Source organism: Panthera leo, chromosome D3 (genome assembly GCF_018350215.1).
Source record: "Panthera leo isolate Ple1 chromosome D3, P.leo_Ple1_pat1.1, whole genome shotgun sequence".
NCBI lineage: Eukaryota > Metazoa > Chordata > Mammalia > Carnivora > Felidae > Panthera > Panthera leo.
This window is the reverse complement of record NC_056690.1, coordinates 4,725,371-4,740,749: the sequence shown is the minus strand read 5'-3', so window position 1 is coordinate 4,740,749 and position 15,379 is coordinate 4,725,371. Positions and strand designations below refer to the sequence as shown.

Here is a 15,379-nt window from a genome sequence, read left to right as displayed (position 1 = left end):
TAACGGGGCCTGGCACAGAGCTGGGGACCTTGTCGTCTCTCAGTGATGTGCGGGCCCAGGTAAGTGACCGGTACGTGTCGTGTCTTCTGCGTGGACTCCGGAGGCGGACGGCACCGGGTCCTGGAGGCTGCCCTCCCCGCTGCGTGACCTGCCTCAGCCAGGCTGTCCCTGTGCCAAGGGCGGGACCGCGGCTCCCCACGTGCCTTCTGGGGGATTGCCCTTGCTGGCCGCCATGGTCGGATGGGGCCATGTGGCCGGTGCCGCCATCATCGAGGAGGACCACCAGAGTCCGCCCGACTCAGAGGACTGGGGCTCAGAGAGCGGCGCTCTAGAGGCGGACCGGGCATTCGGTGCGCCCCGTGCGCTTACGAGCGAGGCGAAGCATCGTGCGTGTTCGTGCTCACACATGCACCGCTATCTCTGGGGGGGGGGGGGGGTGCAGTAAGAAAATGAATAACTTTGGTTGGCAGAGGGCAGAGGGGGCTTCACTGTTGTCTTTTTAAAAATACTTTAAGTTTATTTAAACTTACTTAAACCAGAGATGGTGCGAATGCGGGGAGGAGCGGAGAGAGAGAATCCTAAGCAGGCTCCCAGCTGTCAGTGCAGAGCCCAGCTCGGGGCTCAAACACAAAACCACGAGATCATGACCTGAGCTGAAGCCGGATGCTTAACTAATTGAGCCACCCCGGTGCCCCAAGACTTCTTTTTTAAAGTTTATTTATTTTAACAGAGAGAGAGAGAGAGAGAGCACGTACACTCGTTGGGGAGGGGCCTAGATGGAGGGAGAGGGAGAGAGTCCCAAGCAGGCTTCGTGCGGTCGGCGCAGAGCCTGACGCGGGGCTCGAACTCACGAACCCGCGAGATCACGACCTGAGCCGAAGTCAGACGCTTAACCAACCGAGCCACCCAGGCGCCCCCTTGGGTCGCTTATATAACAAGCGTTTCCCTCGAGGTTGGCGATAGGAAGACACGGGGGGGGCCGACTCAGAAAAGTTGTATTTTGGAAGTCGGTGTGAGCTGGTTTCGGGGATGTCAGAAAGGCAGAGGCAGAGGGAAGAAAGAGCTAATTGTGGCGGTTGTCTTAGAGCTGTCTCCGGGCTTGTCACGGTGACGTTGACAACATCGAATCAGCTGGAAGTGACGGGCGAGTGTTAGCGCGAGAGACAGCCCTGGGTTTCGCGCAGGTGCCTAAGCGTTCGCTCGTTTCCGAGATGTATCGTTTTCAGCTCTGGGAAGCTGCTGGGAAGCAAAAATAAGGTCGCCCGTACCGGTCTGCGAGGTGCTTTAAAATATTTAAAGGCAGAAAAAGAAGACGACTCTCCTTTCCTTTTCCTGCGGTTGGAAAGTGGGGCAGTGGGTTGGTTCTTAGGAGCCGTTTTAGGAGTCAGATGCAGAGTCTGGGAACTACGGATTTGAGAGTTAAGCCCAAGGAGAAGAAACTAGATGCGACAGAGAGAGGGAGAGGGAGATAGACAGTTGAGGGTGGTAGCTTGCTATTTTTTGTAACACTTATTTATTTTTGACAGAGAGAGAGAGAGAGAGAGAGAGAGAGAGAGACAATGAGCAGGGGAGGGGCAGAGAGAGAGAGAGACACAGAATCTGAAGCAGGCTCCAGGCTCTGAGCTGTCAGCACAGAGCCTGATGCAGGGCTCGAACCCACGGACCGCGAGATCATGACCTGAGCCTAAGTCGGATGCTTAACCAACTGAGCCACCCAGGCGCCCCTCTATTTTTAAATAAATGTTCATTTTTAAATAAAATTACAAAACATACAAAAACATATGGAAAATAAGGTAACACACATTCATTTATCCACCACCGGCTTCATTCACTCTTACTTACTATCTGGCTTTATTTTCTTCATATTTTAACTTTTTAATGTTTATTTGTTTTTGACAGAGAGAGTGAGACAGAGCACCAGCAGGGGAGGGGCAGAGAGAGAGGGAGACACAGAATCCGAAGCAGGCTCCAGGCTCCGAGCTGTCAGCACAGAACCCGACTTGGGGCTCGAACTCATGAACCGCGAGATCATGACATGAGCCGAAGTCAGACGCTTACCTCGCTGAGCCACCTAGGCGCCCCTATTTTCTTCAAATTTTAAAAGAAATCAATATTCCACATCTAATCGAAGCCTTTACATACCCCTTGCTGGTGTCCTTCTCTCTTTCCCTCCTCCGAGGGAGACATTATCATTACCATGCCTGTGTTTATGGTTTTTAATATAAACTGTATAAAGAGTGGTTGCACATGAGTTTACCATTTTTATAAAAAATATCATGCCATACATATCCTTTTGTGACTTGATTTTCCCCTCTCATTCTTTTGGTTTTTTTTTTTTACTTAAGAAAATTAAGATATAATTAACACACCATAAAATGCCTCCTTTTAGAAGTATACCATCGGTGGTGTTTTTTCTTTTTTTAGTAGATTCCTAGATTTTTTTTTACTAGATTCATAAAATGGAATCGTTGCCACTAATTTCAAAACATTTTCATCACCCCCCAGAGAAGCTCTGTACCCATCGGCCGTCAATTCCCACTGGCCAGTTGGGCTGTTTTCACTTTTCGACTGTTATGGAAAACGCCACAACGAACATCTGTGTACAACTGTTTTGGGGACACTGTGAACTCTTCCTGTGGGAACCTTCAAGGAGGATCTCACACCTGCCAGGAAGTGTTCTTCACCCAGTCGAGGTCAGAGTTTGGCACCGAGGCCAGGGCTGTGGCTAGAGACTGGACCTCACGCAAACACCCGGGCAGGAGGGCAGAGGGAGACACGTTCCCAGGAGAACAAGGAGTCATTTGTGAGCTGGAAACAAGGCTCGCGAGGTGTTTACTAGAAGCTCAAAAATGAAATGTGTTTTCTCAGAGATCACAAATGTCTACAGGGACCTGAGGGACACGATACATGAAGAAAGGAGCTTATCGTGGACTTGCAGCCCCATGGGTAGGGGTGGCATCCCGTTGCCCCTGCTGACTGTGCCCACATGGGAATGTAGGGACCCCGTTTCCCCAAAGAAGCCAGAAACCCCATTTCTACGGGGGGTGGGTGTGGATGTTCTGCTTTTAAACACATCGGCAGCTGGGGCACCTGGGTGCCTCAGTTGGTCAAGCGTCCGACTGTTGATTTCGGCTCAGGTCATGATCTCATGGTTCGTGAGTTCGAGCCCTGCATGGAGCTTGTTTGGGATTCTCTGTCTCCCTCTCTTTCTGCCCCTCCCCTTCTTGTGCTCTCTCTCTCTCTCTCTCTCTCTCTCTCTCTCTCTCTCTGTGTCTCTCAAAATAAATAAACTTAAAAAATATTCGTAACTAGGGGTGCCTGAGTTGCTCAGTTGGTTGAGCGTCCGACTTTGGCTCAGGTCATGATCTCACGGCTCGTGGGTTTGAGCCCCGTGTTGGGCTCTGTGCTGACAGCTCGGAGCCTGGATCCTGCTTCAGATCCTGTGTCTCCCTCTCTCTCTGCCCCTCCCCAGCTTGCACTCGCTCTCTCTCTCTCTCTGTCAAAAGTAAATAAAAACTTAAAAAAAATTTTAAAAATACTCGTAATTAGTTCAAATTTTGTAAAAACAAGGTAGTGGGTCAGTTAGTGAAATGTGGCTCTGGCCACCTGCAGCTCAGTGGACCCCCTCGTAACCTCTGTAGCCTTCGTAGTCAACCAGGAATGCAGTAAAGGAGCCTCTATGCTTGGACTATTCCCATTCGACATCGTCTCAGAATTTGTTTTTTCAAAGTTCTATGTAGGAATTTGATGATGGGAAGACAGAAAATCAAACCAACGAGGAGAGACTGTTTTGAGACCGAAAGATGAGAAGTCCCTACTCGAGACTCATGGCCGTTACATAGTTTTAGACCTCTGACTGCCAACCACTGGCTGATTCGTCAGCCTGAAACATCCTTTCCACAGCGAGTACAGGCCGTGCTGCCTTTGACAAAACAGCAATGAGGAGGTAGTGGCTGGATTTTATGGGATTGCGGCAGGAGATGATTTATTCGCGCCGGGTTCTGAGAGCTGGCCCTTAGCTCGTGATGAGAAGAGCCGCAGGGCAGACAGAGCCTCTGCTCCATCGATGGCATTAATGACCAGAGATTGTTTCTCTCCTCTCCCGGAGGGCTGGTGTTGGGGGCAGGTGGGGAGTGGGAAGGGTGTCTGGAGGGGAGGGGAAAGGGTGTGATGAGAGATCCCAAGCAATGGGGCTGTAGTAGTTACCTGTCTTACTAACCTATTGTTCAAAGATCAGCCCTAGTCTAGCCTCCTCCAGGAAGCCTTCCCTGACTTGCCAGTTTCTGTCTCCTTCCCGCATCTGGTCTCTGGGTTCCCTAAGCACATATTCCTCTGAGATATCGCTCCCGCTGTTGTTTGGTATTCATTGATTAATTCATTCAGCAGATGTTTAATGAGCACCAACTATGTCCTAGGCAGGGTTCTAAGTGCTGGGGACACAGAGCAGGCAAAGAACCTACATTCATGTGTGTGTGTGTGTGTGTGTGTGTGTGTGTGTGTGAGAGAGAGAGAGAGAGAGAGAGGGAGAGAGAGGGAGAGAGAGCCAGAGTGAGCAGGGGAGGGGCAGAGAGAGAGAGAGAGGCAGGAGAGAGAGAATTATAAGCAGGCTCCATGCTGCCAGCACAGAGCCCGATGTGGGGCTCAAACTCACAAACTGTGAGATCATGACCTGAGCTGAGATCAAGAGTCAGGTGCTTAACCAACTGAGTCACTCAGACGTGCCCCCAAACCATCCATCCATCAATCCATCAATCAACCAGTCAGTCAGTCACTTGGTAGGTTAAAAGGTAAAAGCTATAGAAAACATGGGTCTGGCTAATGGGTCGCAACTGTAGGGTTGGGGGATGAGGGGTGGATAGTGTGGTCAGAAGAGGATTTACTGAGCAGGTGGTGTTTGAACAAAGACTGGATGTTCTTTTTCATTTAGCACCTTGTGTTCATGCTGATGGTTTGGGATAAACTTTCCCATGACTTTTTTTTTCAAGCTCAAAATAGATTTACTCATTTATTTGACAAACATTTGCTGAGGATCTGTTTGGTTCGCTTCATTCTTTCGGGTCTCAGCTCAAATGTCAGTTTCTTATAGGGGCTGGTCCTGAACAACTTTCATTGTCTCTAGTTGTGATCTGTAGTCTAGTCTAAAGTAAAAATGGGAGTGCTTGGGTGGCTCAGTCGGTTAAGTGTCCTACTTCGGCTCAGGTCATGATCTCGCAGTCCATGAGTTCGAGCCCCACGTCGGGCTCCGTGCTGACAGCTCAGAGCCTGGAGCCTGCTTCGGGTTCGGTGTCTCCCTTTCTCTCTGCCCCTCCCCCACTCGTGTACACACTCACTCTCTCTCAAAAATAAGTAAATGTTTAAAATTTTTTTAAAGTAAAAATGGACTATTTTAAAATTGTACTTAAAATTTTTTAATTGAAAAAACTTTAGCTTTTTTTTTTTTAAGTTCAAGTCTATTTTATTTTTAGGAGAGCATTTTTCATGACCAGGACTTACCTTATTTATTTACCTGATTAGTAAGACAGGGGTCTTATCGATTTATATATGAATGAATGAATTCTCCGTGCCTGACACATCATATCTGCTTAATAAATGTCATTGGGTAAAACGAATGTGCCAGGGACCGTAGTGACTGTGGTGTTATAATAGGTTTTGGCCTTTGAAGAATTAGGTTCCTACCATCCAGCAATGATGCTCCTTGGTATTTTACCCAAAGAAGTTGAAAACCTAGGTCCACAAACCAAGATGTCCTTCAGTGGATGGATAAACAAATCACGGTCCATCCGGACAGTGGAATGTTATCAGCACTAAAAAGGAATGAGCTATCGAGCCATGAAATATGTGTAAGAACCCTGAGTGCATATCACTAAGTGAAAGAAGCCAATCTGCAGAGGCTGCGTGCCGTAGGATTCCAACGATAGGACGTTCCGGAAAAGGCAAAATCATGGAGACGGTAAAAGATCAGTGGTTGCCAGGCATTGAGTGGAGGAGCGGTAAATAGGCAGAGCCCGGAGGATTTTTGGGGTGGTGAGAATACTCTGTGCGTCACCATATGGCAGATCTGTGTCATAAGTTTGTCCAGACCTATAGAGTGAACCATAACGTCAATCATGGAGTCCGGGTGATTGTGATGTGTCAGTGTAGGTTCATTGATGATGACAAATGTACCATCTGGTGGGGATGTTGATAACAGGGGAAGCTTGTTGGGGGGCAGGGGGAATATGGGAAATCTCTATACCCTCCCCTCATTTTTGCTGTGAACTTAAAACTGTTGGGGGAAGAAAACGACAACAAAGTCTTAAAAAAAAAAGAAGAGAATTACATTGTAATGGTGGAGACAGACATACCTTCTCAAAGCAAGGAGTATATAAATATACTTACCAGGCAGGCATAAGAATATAGCTCAGAATTCAGCTGACTGGTAGCTCCTTGTGTCCCAGAAGGCAAATGACACCCCCCGGAATTTTACGGGATGTCCTGCTGGGCCTTTTAAGTATGTTCGATGAATTAAACAAATACGTATTGAATCCCTACAATTTGCTGGGTACTGTGCCAGCTGCTACGGGCACATCCTTGTCCTCACGGGGTGAACAGTCTAGATGGGATGGCAAATTTCAGTCTCCTCGTACTTACTGTGAGTAACCAGCAGATCTACTCTGGGGCATTTGTTCATTGTAGTCATGGGTCAGTATGTTCCTTGGTTTGTGGTCATTTAAAAAGTAATGACCAGAGAAAGGCTCTTAAGACAGAGACCCTGACAGAGGTCAGCCTCTCTTGCTCCATTTCTAGAAAAACTCATGTGGGGAAGGCTTTAGCATCTCAGCCTGGTAGCTCAGAACCATCTAGAAGTTTGTGGGGATTGTGGGGAGGGGTAAAAAAATCTATGTAAATGGCACAGTTTACTGGAGAGGAGTTCAAGCTTTTGATTAAAAAATTTTTTGTGTGTGTTTATTTTTGAGAGAGAGAGAGAGAGAGAGAGAGACAGGGTGTGAGCAGGGGAGGAGCAGAGAGAGAGGGAGACACAGAATCCGAAGCAGGTTCCAGGCTCTGAGCTGTCAGCACAGAGCCCGATGCAGGGCTTCAACCCACGGACCGCGAGATCGTGACCTGAGCTGAAGTCAGATGCTTAACTGACTGAGCCACCCAGTGCCCCAAGAGGAGTTCAAGCTTTTGAACCCCCCTCCCCACTTCATTCCTCCTTTCCCATCCCTGTCCCCTTCCACCACCAACCAAACAAACAACAAAACAAAACAAAAAAAAAAAACCCAGCTATAATTATTTGTCGTCTTGGGTTATATGCTGAGAAATGGCTGGGTGTGGCTCCAGGGGAGCCTGCTGGGTTGGGCCCCCATTCCCCTCTCCTGCCCCATCCCTCCCTCTCCTTCTTGCTGACATGTCTGAGCTGTAGCCACACTGTGCATTTAAAAGCTGTCCCAGCCCCACTTCTGGGGTCCCAGGGTCCCAGGAAAGAGGCTCAGCTTTTATTGAAGCAGTTTCTACAGGACTTTGGGAACCAAGTCCTTTCGGGAGGATGCTGTGTGCTCTCACTCGAGGGGAGAAGCCGTCGAGCCCCATTTCCTGCCTGACCTCTGCCAACACACACATGCACATGTGTGCACACACGTACGCACACACACACGCACGCGCTCACTTCTCCACCCCGGGGAAAAATGTCTAATGAATGTCTCATGGCTGAAGTACTGATCTAGGTTCCTCAAAGGCAGTTGGTAATTATTAAGTCGAGAGGATCATGAAACACTGTTCTAAGTTTGAAAGGCTTATCAAGAGTAGATCAGGAGCAGGTAGTTAATAATTATAAACCCATTTCCATGGAAATGGCCTTATTAGCAAGGACGCCAGCTGCTTGAAAGTAAAAGACCGCCTTTCCAGTTGGAGGGAAATGACCTAAAATAAAAACTTGTGCATAAAAGTGACTCTGAGTTGGTCGTTGATCCGTTTCTAGCTGGACTTGGGCAGAGTCCCATAGCTGGTCCAGCTCATGGGCTGGACAGTCAGAGAGGAGAAGGAAGGACCCATGGAGAATGGGGCTGCCCTCTTTGCCCAGAGACCGGCTGCTTCTGTACCCCGAGACCGGAGTGCAGATTTAGCAGGATTAAGCTGCCAATAGCAGAAAGTTATCACTTTCTTGGCGTTCACTTTGCTGGGATCCACTGAATGCTGAGAAACCAGGAGGTATTGGAAGCTGCCCTCCAGTCGTGGTGACAAGCACGGCACACGGTCTAGAGGGATCGAACATCTGGTCTGAAAGGACCGAGCGTCTCTTACAGGAGGACACCCAGCAGATGGAGAAGTGAGGAAATCCTGTGACCAGAGAGGAGATTTTTCAGGCCGGAGTGTGGTGGGTGGGGAACGAGGGTCGTGGAGTGGGTCCCTAAGTTCCTGAGACCCTGAAATCCCTTCGGCAGCTCAGGGTCAGCCCTTAATCTCCCCCTTCTGTGCCTTCTCACTAAAGATGCCCAGTAAATCAGGGTCCCCTGGGGGGGGGTGGTCCCCATGCGTGCCCACTGTCCACCTTCTCACAAGGCCTGGGATCTCTATGCAGCAAACACTGTCCTCCCCGTGCAGAACAACACGACAAATAGATACTTGAGGACTCACAGCTCGCAAGTCCCACACCCAGCCTCAGCTCAGCTGGGAACACCCGGCTGTGTTACTTTAATAAAGTTATATTTCGGTTTAAGTAGCTGCTTCTGGCTAGTGGCCACTGGATGAGACAGAGCAACATCAGAGTTTCTTAAGCCCTTGGCTGCGTGGGAAAAGGTTAGATGCGACCAATTCTGTGTGGAGTCTGGTGTGGTTCTGATTTGTGTGGAATTCTGTACGGGGCAGGTCAGTTCTGTCAATACTATTGCTGTGTCTGAATGAGGTCTTGGGTGCCTGGATGCTTCCCTCTCGCCAGCCCCCTGTGGTTTTGACCCCCTTCTGGAGTTGGCCCGGGAAGGGGAGCTGTCCATGGTAGCAGACTTCTGGGGGCCAAGCAGCCTGCCCAGGTTCATTTCCAAACTCTTTCCTCACAGGTTGCGCGTTGGGGGTTCAAACTGAAGACCCTGTCCAGACCCTAAAAGGCAGGGCAGAGGCTTCCAGGCCCACTTGGGTCCTGGCAGGCCCACTGGCAGGAAAGGAATAAGTTGGTTCGTGTGACTCAGGTCTTGGGCGACTGTGAATCCGTTACTCTGCCGTCATATTCCTTGGCTGGGGATAAAGCTAGCACCAGGGTGGGAGGAGGCTACAGCAGGAATCGCTCACAAGTCCTGTGCTGGCTGGCTTCTGTTTTAACTCTGTTCGGTGACTTATGTTGGTACAATAGTCAGCCTATAATTTACAACGTCCCTGTCAATGATAAGACGCTCCCTGTGTACAGAAATACCATTGAGAATGGCATTGGTCTTTTTCACCTATAAATGCCCCATCCACCTTCGTCCCCGCTTCCAAATACACATGCAGCGCTGTCGCTCCATGAATTAAGGCGGGTGGATTCTTTACATCTCATCCCATTTCGGGCTCACGAAATGAACAGTCTACTGTACTATCTTATATGTTGCTCATAGTTATGTAGCGAACCAGGAAGTTAGGGAGTCCTTCCCACGCTTGGTCTCCTGATTCTCCCACCAGCCCATTCTTCCCGAATCCTAAAGCTCAGAGTTTGAACCACTGGTCCATAGACACAGCTAAGTAAAAGTAGAAGTAGCCAGAATCCCGGACTTGCCTCAGGACTGGAACAATGGTGACACCAGACGGGAGGCTCAGGGCGCCTTGCCGTGTGTGGTGCTGGATGGTGGCATGGGCATGCGTTGGGTGGGGGCGACACCAGACAGGAGGCTCAGGGCCCCTTGCCGTGTGCGGTGCTTGGAGGCTCTGTCAGCACCGCCGTGTGCTCTGTTGAAGTTGGCAGTCACCCTTTCGATTGGCAAGGAGGAGGGTGGCAATTTATTACATTCTTGATGTTCTGCTGAGTGTCAGGTTTTAAATGGCACTTTCGCATGTGTTTGTTTTCCAGGACAAATGGCTCCTTCTATGAGATCTTGCAAGTGGACTTCGGGGTCGACAACAGCAGCGGCCTGGCCGGGGCCCAGCCCATCACCTGGCAGGTGGAATACCCAGTGGAGGACTCCATGAGCGAGCTGGCCGTCTCCGAGATCTTTGTCAGCCAGACATCCTTCGTGGGCATTGTCCCTCTTGCGATGGTGAGAAATTTGAGCTTCGGAAGGGGGTCACCAGGAAGTTTTCTTTGAGTGATTTAATACTCAAAGAAACATGAAGCGTTTTATAATCTGTTATTTTTTACGCTCTTGATGAAGTTGTTGAAGCAAAGGAAATGCACTTAGATTACATTTTATTTACCTACTTCCCATAATGCCTTCCGGGAAACTATTTGGGGTCTACTGTAAATCTCTGTTCCTTGTGGATATTGGGGAACGTTTCCCGGGGAGCCCTTGTCCTTTATCGTCTCAGTCTGTGCCCACATCAGGACTAGGTGCTGTATCAGGGGTCTGCGTGGGGACAGTGCTTTGCATGTGAGTGAGTGGCCCGGGTCACTCGACTTCGCCGGGAAGTTCCCAGGGAGCGTGGGGGCTGGACAACTGAAAAGTGCAGCTGGGATGAAGGAGCCTTGTTAGGATCTGACCAACTGGGCCTGTATAAGGTCCTGAAGTCCACAGAACCTGTTGTGTTTCTGTGCCTGGCCTGGAGTGACCAGATTTTTCCTCTGACTTTGGTTGAAGCTCCCTTCGTGACCAGACTCGGGGACCACACCAGAGCACAGGGTCATGCATGAGGTTCCAGAATGTAAAAAGGACAGTGCCAGTGGGCCACAGGGATGATCAATCCGTGGGGAACGCTGCATTCCTAATACCCTTTTCCACACCGGAAATGTTCAGTGGAACATGAAAGATTCTGCATTGCTTTGACCTTCCTGTCTGGGACCAAAATGTGGGGGTCAACACCCAGATATTCTAGGGCAATCTGTGGGTGCTTCTGTCATTCATACTCAAGTTGGATACCAGGGTTAAGATCCTTGTAAACGAAACCCTACATCCTCCAATTAATTCTGCAATTCTGTATCTGTGTTCTTACTCTCGTCTGTGCCCGAAACACTTTCCCAAAGTCTCCCCAAGCCTGGCTCCTTCTCTTCAACTTGACTGTTCAGAGATGCACCCTTCCCCAGCCACGTTGGCCAGAACTGGCTCTCTGTCCCCCTTTGTATCATTGTCTGCCCACGTCACCACACTGTTTCACCTCCTTCATAGATATCATCGGCGTTGGAGGTGCAGGGCTCACTACCCGTGTCCTCTCTGCAAGGTGAGATCCGTGGAGGTAGGGTTCTGGTCAGTCGTGTGTCTGTGACCCCATGTCTGTGACCCCAGCACCTAGAACGATGCCTGAGACAGTTCATATATGCTGGGAACGAATGCTGGTGAAAGAACCCCATGCTTTAATCCAGGCTACTGGGCTCATCTAATTCTTGAAAGTTAGCCTGATGGAGTTTACCCCCATGAGCAACGATCTGCATGGTGGTTTTGGGGCAGAGCCACAACCAGCGGGAAATGGCCCTGCAAAGGGGCAGAGATCGATGGATGTAGATTTTAAGGCAGAAGGAGGCCGTTCTGATTCTCCAGATCAACCTAGATCTGGCTGAGGTTGGGTTACATCTTTACGCCGAGTCCTTACAATTTTGCTCTATGCTTAATGTGTAGCAGTTGATTCACTGGGGATCCCGCAGCCTCCCGTTGCTTCTGAGGACAGAATTTCAAGGGAGGGTGTCATGCTCTCCTCTGATGGGCAGGTGCCGGTTCGGAGAGGAGCCGGAAAGGAGGCTGGAACCAGGCAGGGAGACAGACTCCTGGTTGGCCGAGTGCAGCCCACAGACCACATCCAGTCTGCTGCCTGTGTCTGTGGAAAAAGTTGTGTCAGAACACAGCCAAGTGATGGATGGTGATGCGTCGTTTACGACTGCTGTAGGGCTGTGTTGGCACACTTGCAACGACGCATCCTTGGCCAGAACTTGAGTTTAGCATCTTGCCGGAACTACCCTTCTGAGCAGAGTACCTGGCGGCGGGGACAATTATTCTGTCATTCTGGGCTTCAGGAGATATTAGTCTCGTCTCTTGGGATAACCTTTCCTGATGGACCTTTGCTACAGACGCTCAAATGCTCTTTGGCTGTGGTGACAGCCTCTCTCATGATGCCTGAAGACCTCACTGATGGCTCTTGGCTGAGTGGGGTGTCCCTCACGGGGACAGGACAGAGTCAGGGGGAGGGGAAGAGAAGGAGATGGTGAAACCCACACAGGAAGGAAGAACCTGGCAGATCAGGAAAAGCAGGTGGGCTTTGACCGTCTCTGCAGGGGCCAGCCTCCTTGACCCTGTGTCTTCCTGACAGGTGCCTGGGCTCAGCACCGGGGGTGGGGGGTGGTGGGGGAGGGTGGGGGGGCCGGGGGGGGGGTGGAGGCATGTCTCTGACTATGAGATGCTGCACGTTGCTCCCCATCTGGTCAATCTTTACTTAGGGAAGGTTTCTTGCTTTTGGGCTTCAATTCCTTTTGTCAGGAAAGCGTTGGATCCTTGAGTGGTGTTTTGTATCACAATCTCTTAAATCACTGTGAGGAGCGGCTTCAAAATGACCCCAGGGGACCAGAGCTATTTAGGAAAGTTTGCAGTGGGATGGTGGGACCGAGGTTGGTAGTTCATCTTTTTGAAATCGGTTGTTTGAGCTGCTCTCCAAACCCACAACTGCCAAGGGGTGGCCTTCGGGGTGGGGGGGGGGCGTGGGGGTGGTTCTGCCTACTTGCTTAGCAGGGAAGTACCTTCTATGTGCTCCTTCCCTTTCTCCCTTCCTGCCAGGCCCCTCCCCTCCCTCTTCTCTCCCCTCCCCCCCTCCCCCTACCTCCCCCTCCTCCTCCCTCCTCCCCCATCCTCCTCCTTTCCCCCCCCTTCCTTCTCCTTTTCCCCTGCTCCTCCCCCTCCTTTCCCCTCTTCTCCTCCCCCGCCCCTCCCCTTTCTCCTCCCCTTCCCTCTCCCACCTCTCCTCCCCACACTCCTCCGGTCCCTCCTCCCTTCTCCTCCTCCCCCCTCCTTTCTTCTTTCCCCTCCCCTTCCTTTCTCCTTCCCTCCCCCTCCCTTCCTCCCCCAAACCCCCTCCTCCTCTCCACCTCTTTTCTTCCTTCTCAGTGGCAACTAACTCTGGACAACTTCTGCTGCATGATGTAAAGGTGCGATGAGACTTGTCCACAGGCACGAACAAAATGGCCTTGTTATTGTATGGGGTTGTACCCAGAAGCAGAAACCACTTTCCTAGTTCAGACAGAGTCATTTCAGTGCAAGCCTTCGGGTACGCGGGAATTAGGACAGATAAGAAGCCAGACACAGAACAGAAGAGAGTCGGGAAGCCTGGCAGGAGCGAGGGCCCCCCCACCCCAGGCTGGAGGCAGGGCACCGGGGCTGGGTCACCTAAGGAACCAGAGCCCGTCCAGGGAACGGACGCCGGCTCTGGTTTTATCGCACGATGTGACTCTGACGTCCAAATGTGTCCTGTTCACCAGAAGCCTGTGCGCTCAGAACCCAGCCATGCCGAGTCGCAGGCCCGGCCAGAATGCTCCACTGGCTGGTTTCTCGTCTCTTTTCACCTTAAAGGTCACCTTGGAGAGGCCTCTCCCGGCCGCTCAGACCAACTTAGTTCCGTCCTTATATTCTTGCTGACTTGTCTCTTGTAGATTGCACCACTGTCTGCATTTCATGCTTATTTATATGTTTGTGCACATCTGTCTTGGCCTGGCTCCGATCAGGAGAAAGAATTTGAACAGGGAAAGTTTGATTTAAAGAGTTATTAATTCTGACAAGGACTGGAAAACGAGGGGTTGCTTAGTGAGAAGTGAAGAGAACGCTCAAGAACGTCTGGATGGAAGACATCAGGAGTACCCCCCGCCCGAGGGCTGAGAGCGCGTGCCCAAGGAAGAGGTTCCCCCCACCCTGAGATCCAGACCTTATCGGAGAGGGGGTACAGTCACGGCTCACTGAATGTGGAGAAGTTGCTGAGGTGGCCGACCGGTGGAACGCGCTGGAATTTCGAGGACCGCACTTTACAGGGACGCGTCTCCTCAGAGGCACTTGCTGTCGAGGCGCTCAAGGTGGATGCTGGGCAGAGCTGCGGGCTGCCGGCTGCCGCGGGAGCTGCCCATGAAGGCAGCCACCTGTGCCGGAGAAGTCACGGCGTGGGCACGGCAGCGGCCCGCAGAGAGAGCGCCACAATCAGAAAGCAAACCCTTTCCCTCTGCAGCGTCTCTCCGGCACCCTTACGGGCGAAGCTCCACACCTTGCCTTTCGGCGAAGGAAAGATGTTAAGGACTCAGATCCATTTTCACAGAGCAGGTGATGAGGGGCACATTGGAGCTGGGCAGCAGCAGACTGCTAAGCAGATACTGGTCACGAGCTGCTTGATGGGAGGGACCGTGTTTGCTCCTACCACCAGGCGGTTTCTCAGCACGGTGCATGGCGCCCCACGTACGGCATTTGCTCAACAAGGGGACGAATGGTTGTATTTACCATCGGAAGCCAAGTCCACCGGCTGGAGCTCTCATTTGCCGTGTTAATTCCCTTTTGCCGCTGTAACAAATCATTCCAGACTTAATGGCTTAAAGCAACACAAGGTCACTGTCTTATAGTCTGCGGGCCAGAGTCTGACATGGGTCTCCCTGGGCTACAATCAACGTGTCAGCAAGACTGCGTCCTTCTCGAGGCTGGGAGGGAGGCGGATCCATTCGCTGCCCTTTCCAGCTCCCCGAGGCCGCCCGCCTCCCTTGGCTCCTGGCTCCGTACCACTCAGACCTCTGCTTCTGTCATTATGTCTCCTTTCTGAGCCTCTTGCCTCCCTCTGTCCCTTATAAGGACCCTTGTGATGACATTGGGTTCTCTTGGATATGAGTCAGGAAAATCTCATCTCAAGAGCCTTCACTTTCCCTCTTGCCGTGCAAAGTAACATACCCATCGGTTCTGGGGGTTATGACGTGGGCATCCTTGGGGGGTGTTAATTTTCCTCCCACTCTCCCTGGTATGGGACACCAGTCCCCTTTCTGGTCCTCCTCAGGCTGTGTGCCCCGAGCTCTCCATCCTTCTTCTCATGATTCGTTCTTCTGTTGCCTCCCCAAGGCTGCTTTCCGAGCAGCTTTCTGGACCTCAGTGTCAACCCCAGCCAACCCACCACCTCTGACAGCTCCCCGCCCCTGGGGACACTGCTTTTCTGCCATCAGGAAAGCACTCTGCACTCTGCTCTTTCAGAGGATCCCACAGGAGAGCCACCACAGGCCTGGCGATCTTCGATCTTCGATCTTCGTTTACACACAAAGCCTTTCCTTCTGGAGGATATGGAC

The 15,379-nt window shown here is 51.1% G+C and overlaps 1 protein-coding gene across 2 annotated transcripts in view; it reads left to right on the top strand.

Annotated features, from left to right (window-relative positions):
- The window catches only part of LOC122203308 (transmembrane protein 132B), a 326,990-nt gene that overhangs the window by 223,741 nt on the left and 87,870 nt on the right, over positions 1–15,379 (top strand). For both annotated transcript variants that reach the window (XM_042910001.1, XM_042910000.1), the window contains exon 4: positions 10,016–10,202. In XM_042910001.1, the coding sequence (XP_042765935.1) occupies positions 10,016–10,202 (187 nt within the window). The remainder of the gene's footprint in view (positions 1–10,015; positions 10,203–15,379) is intronic.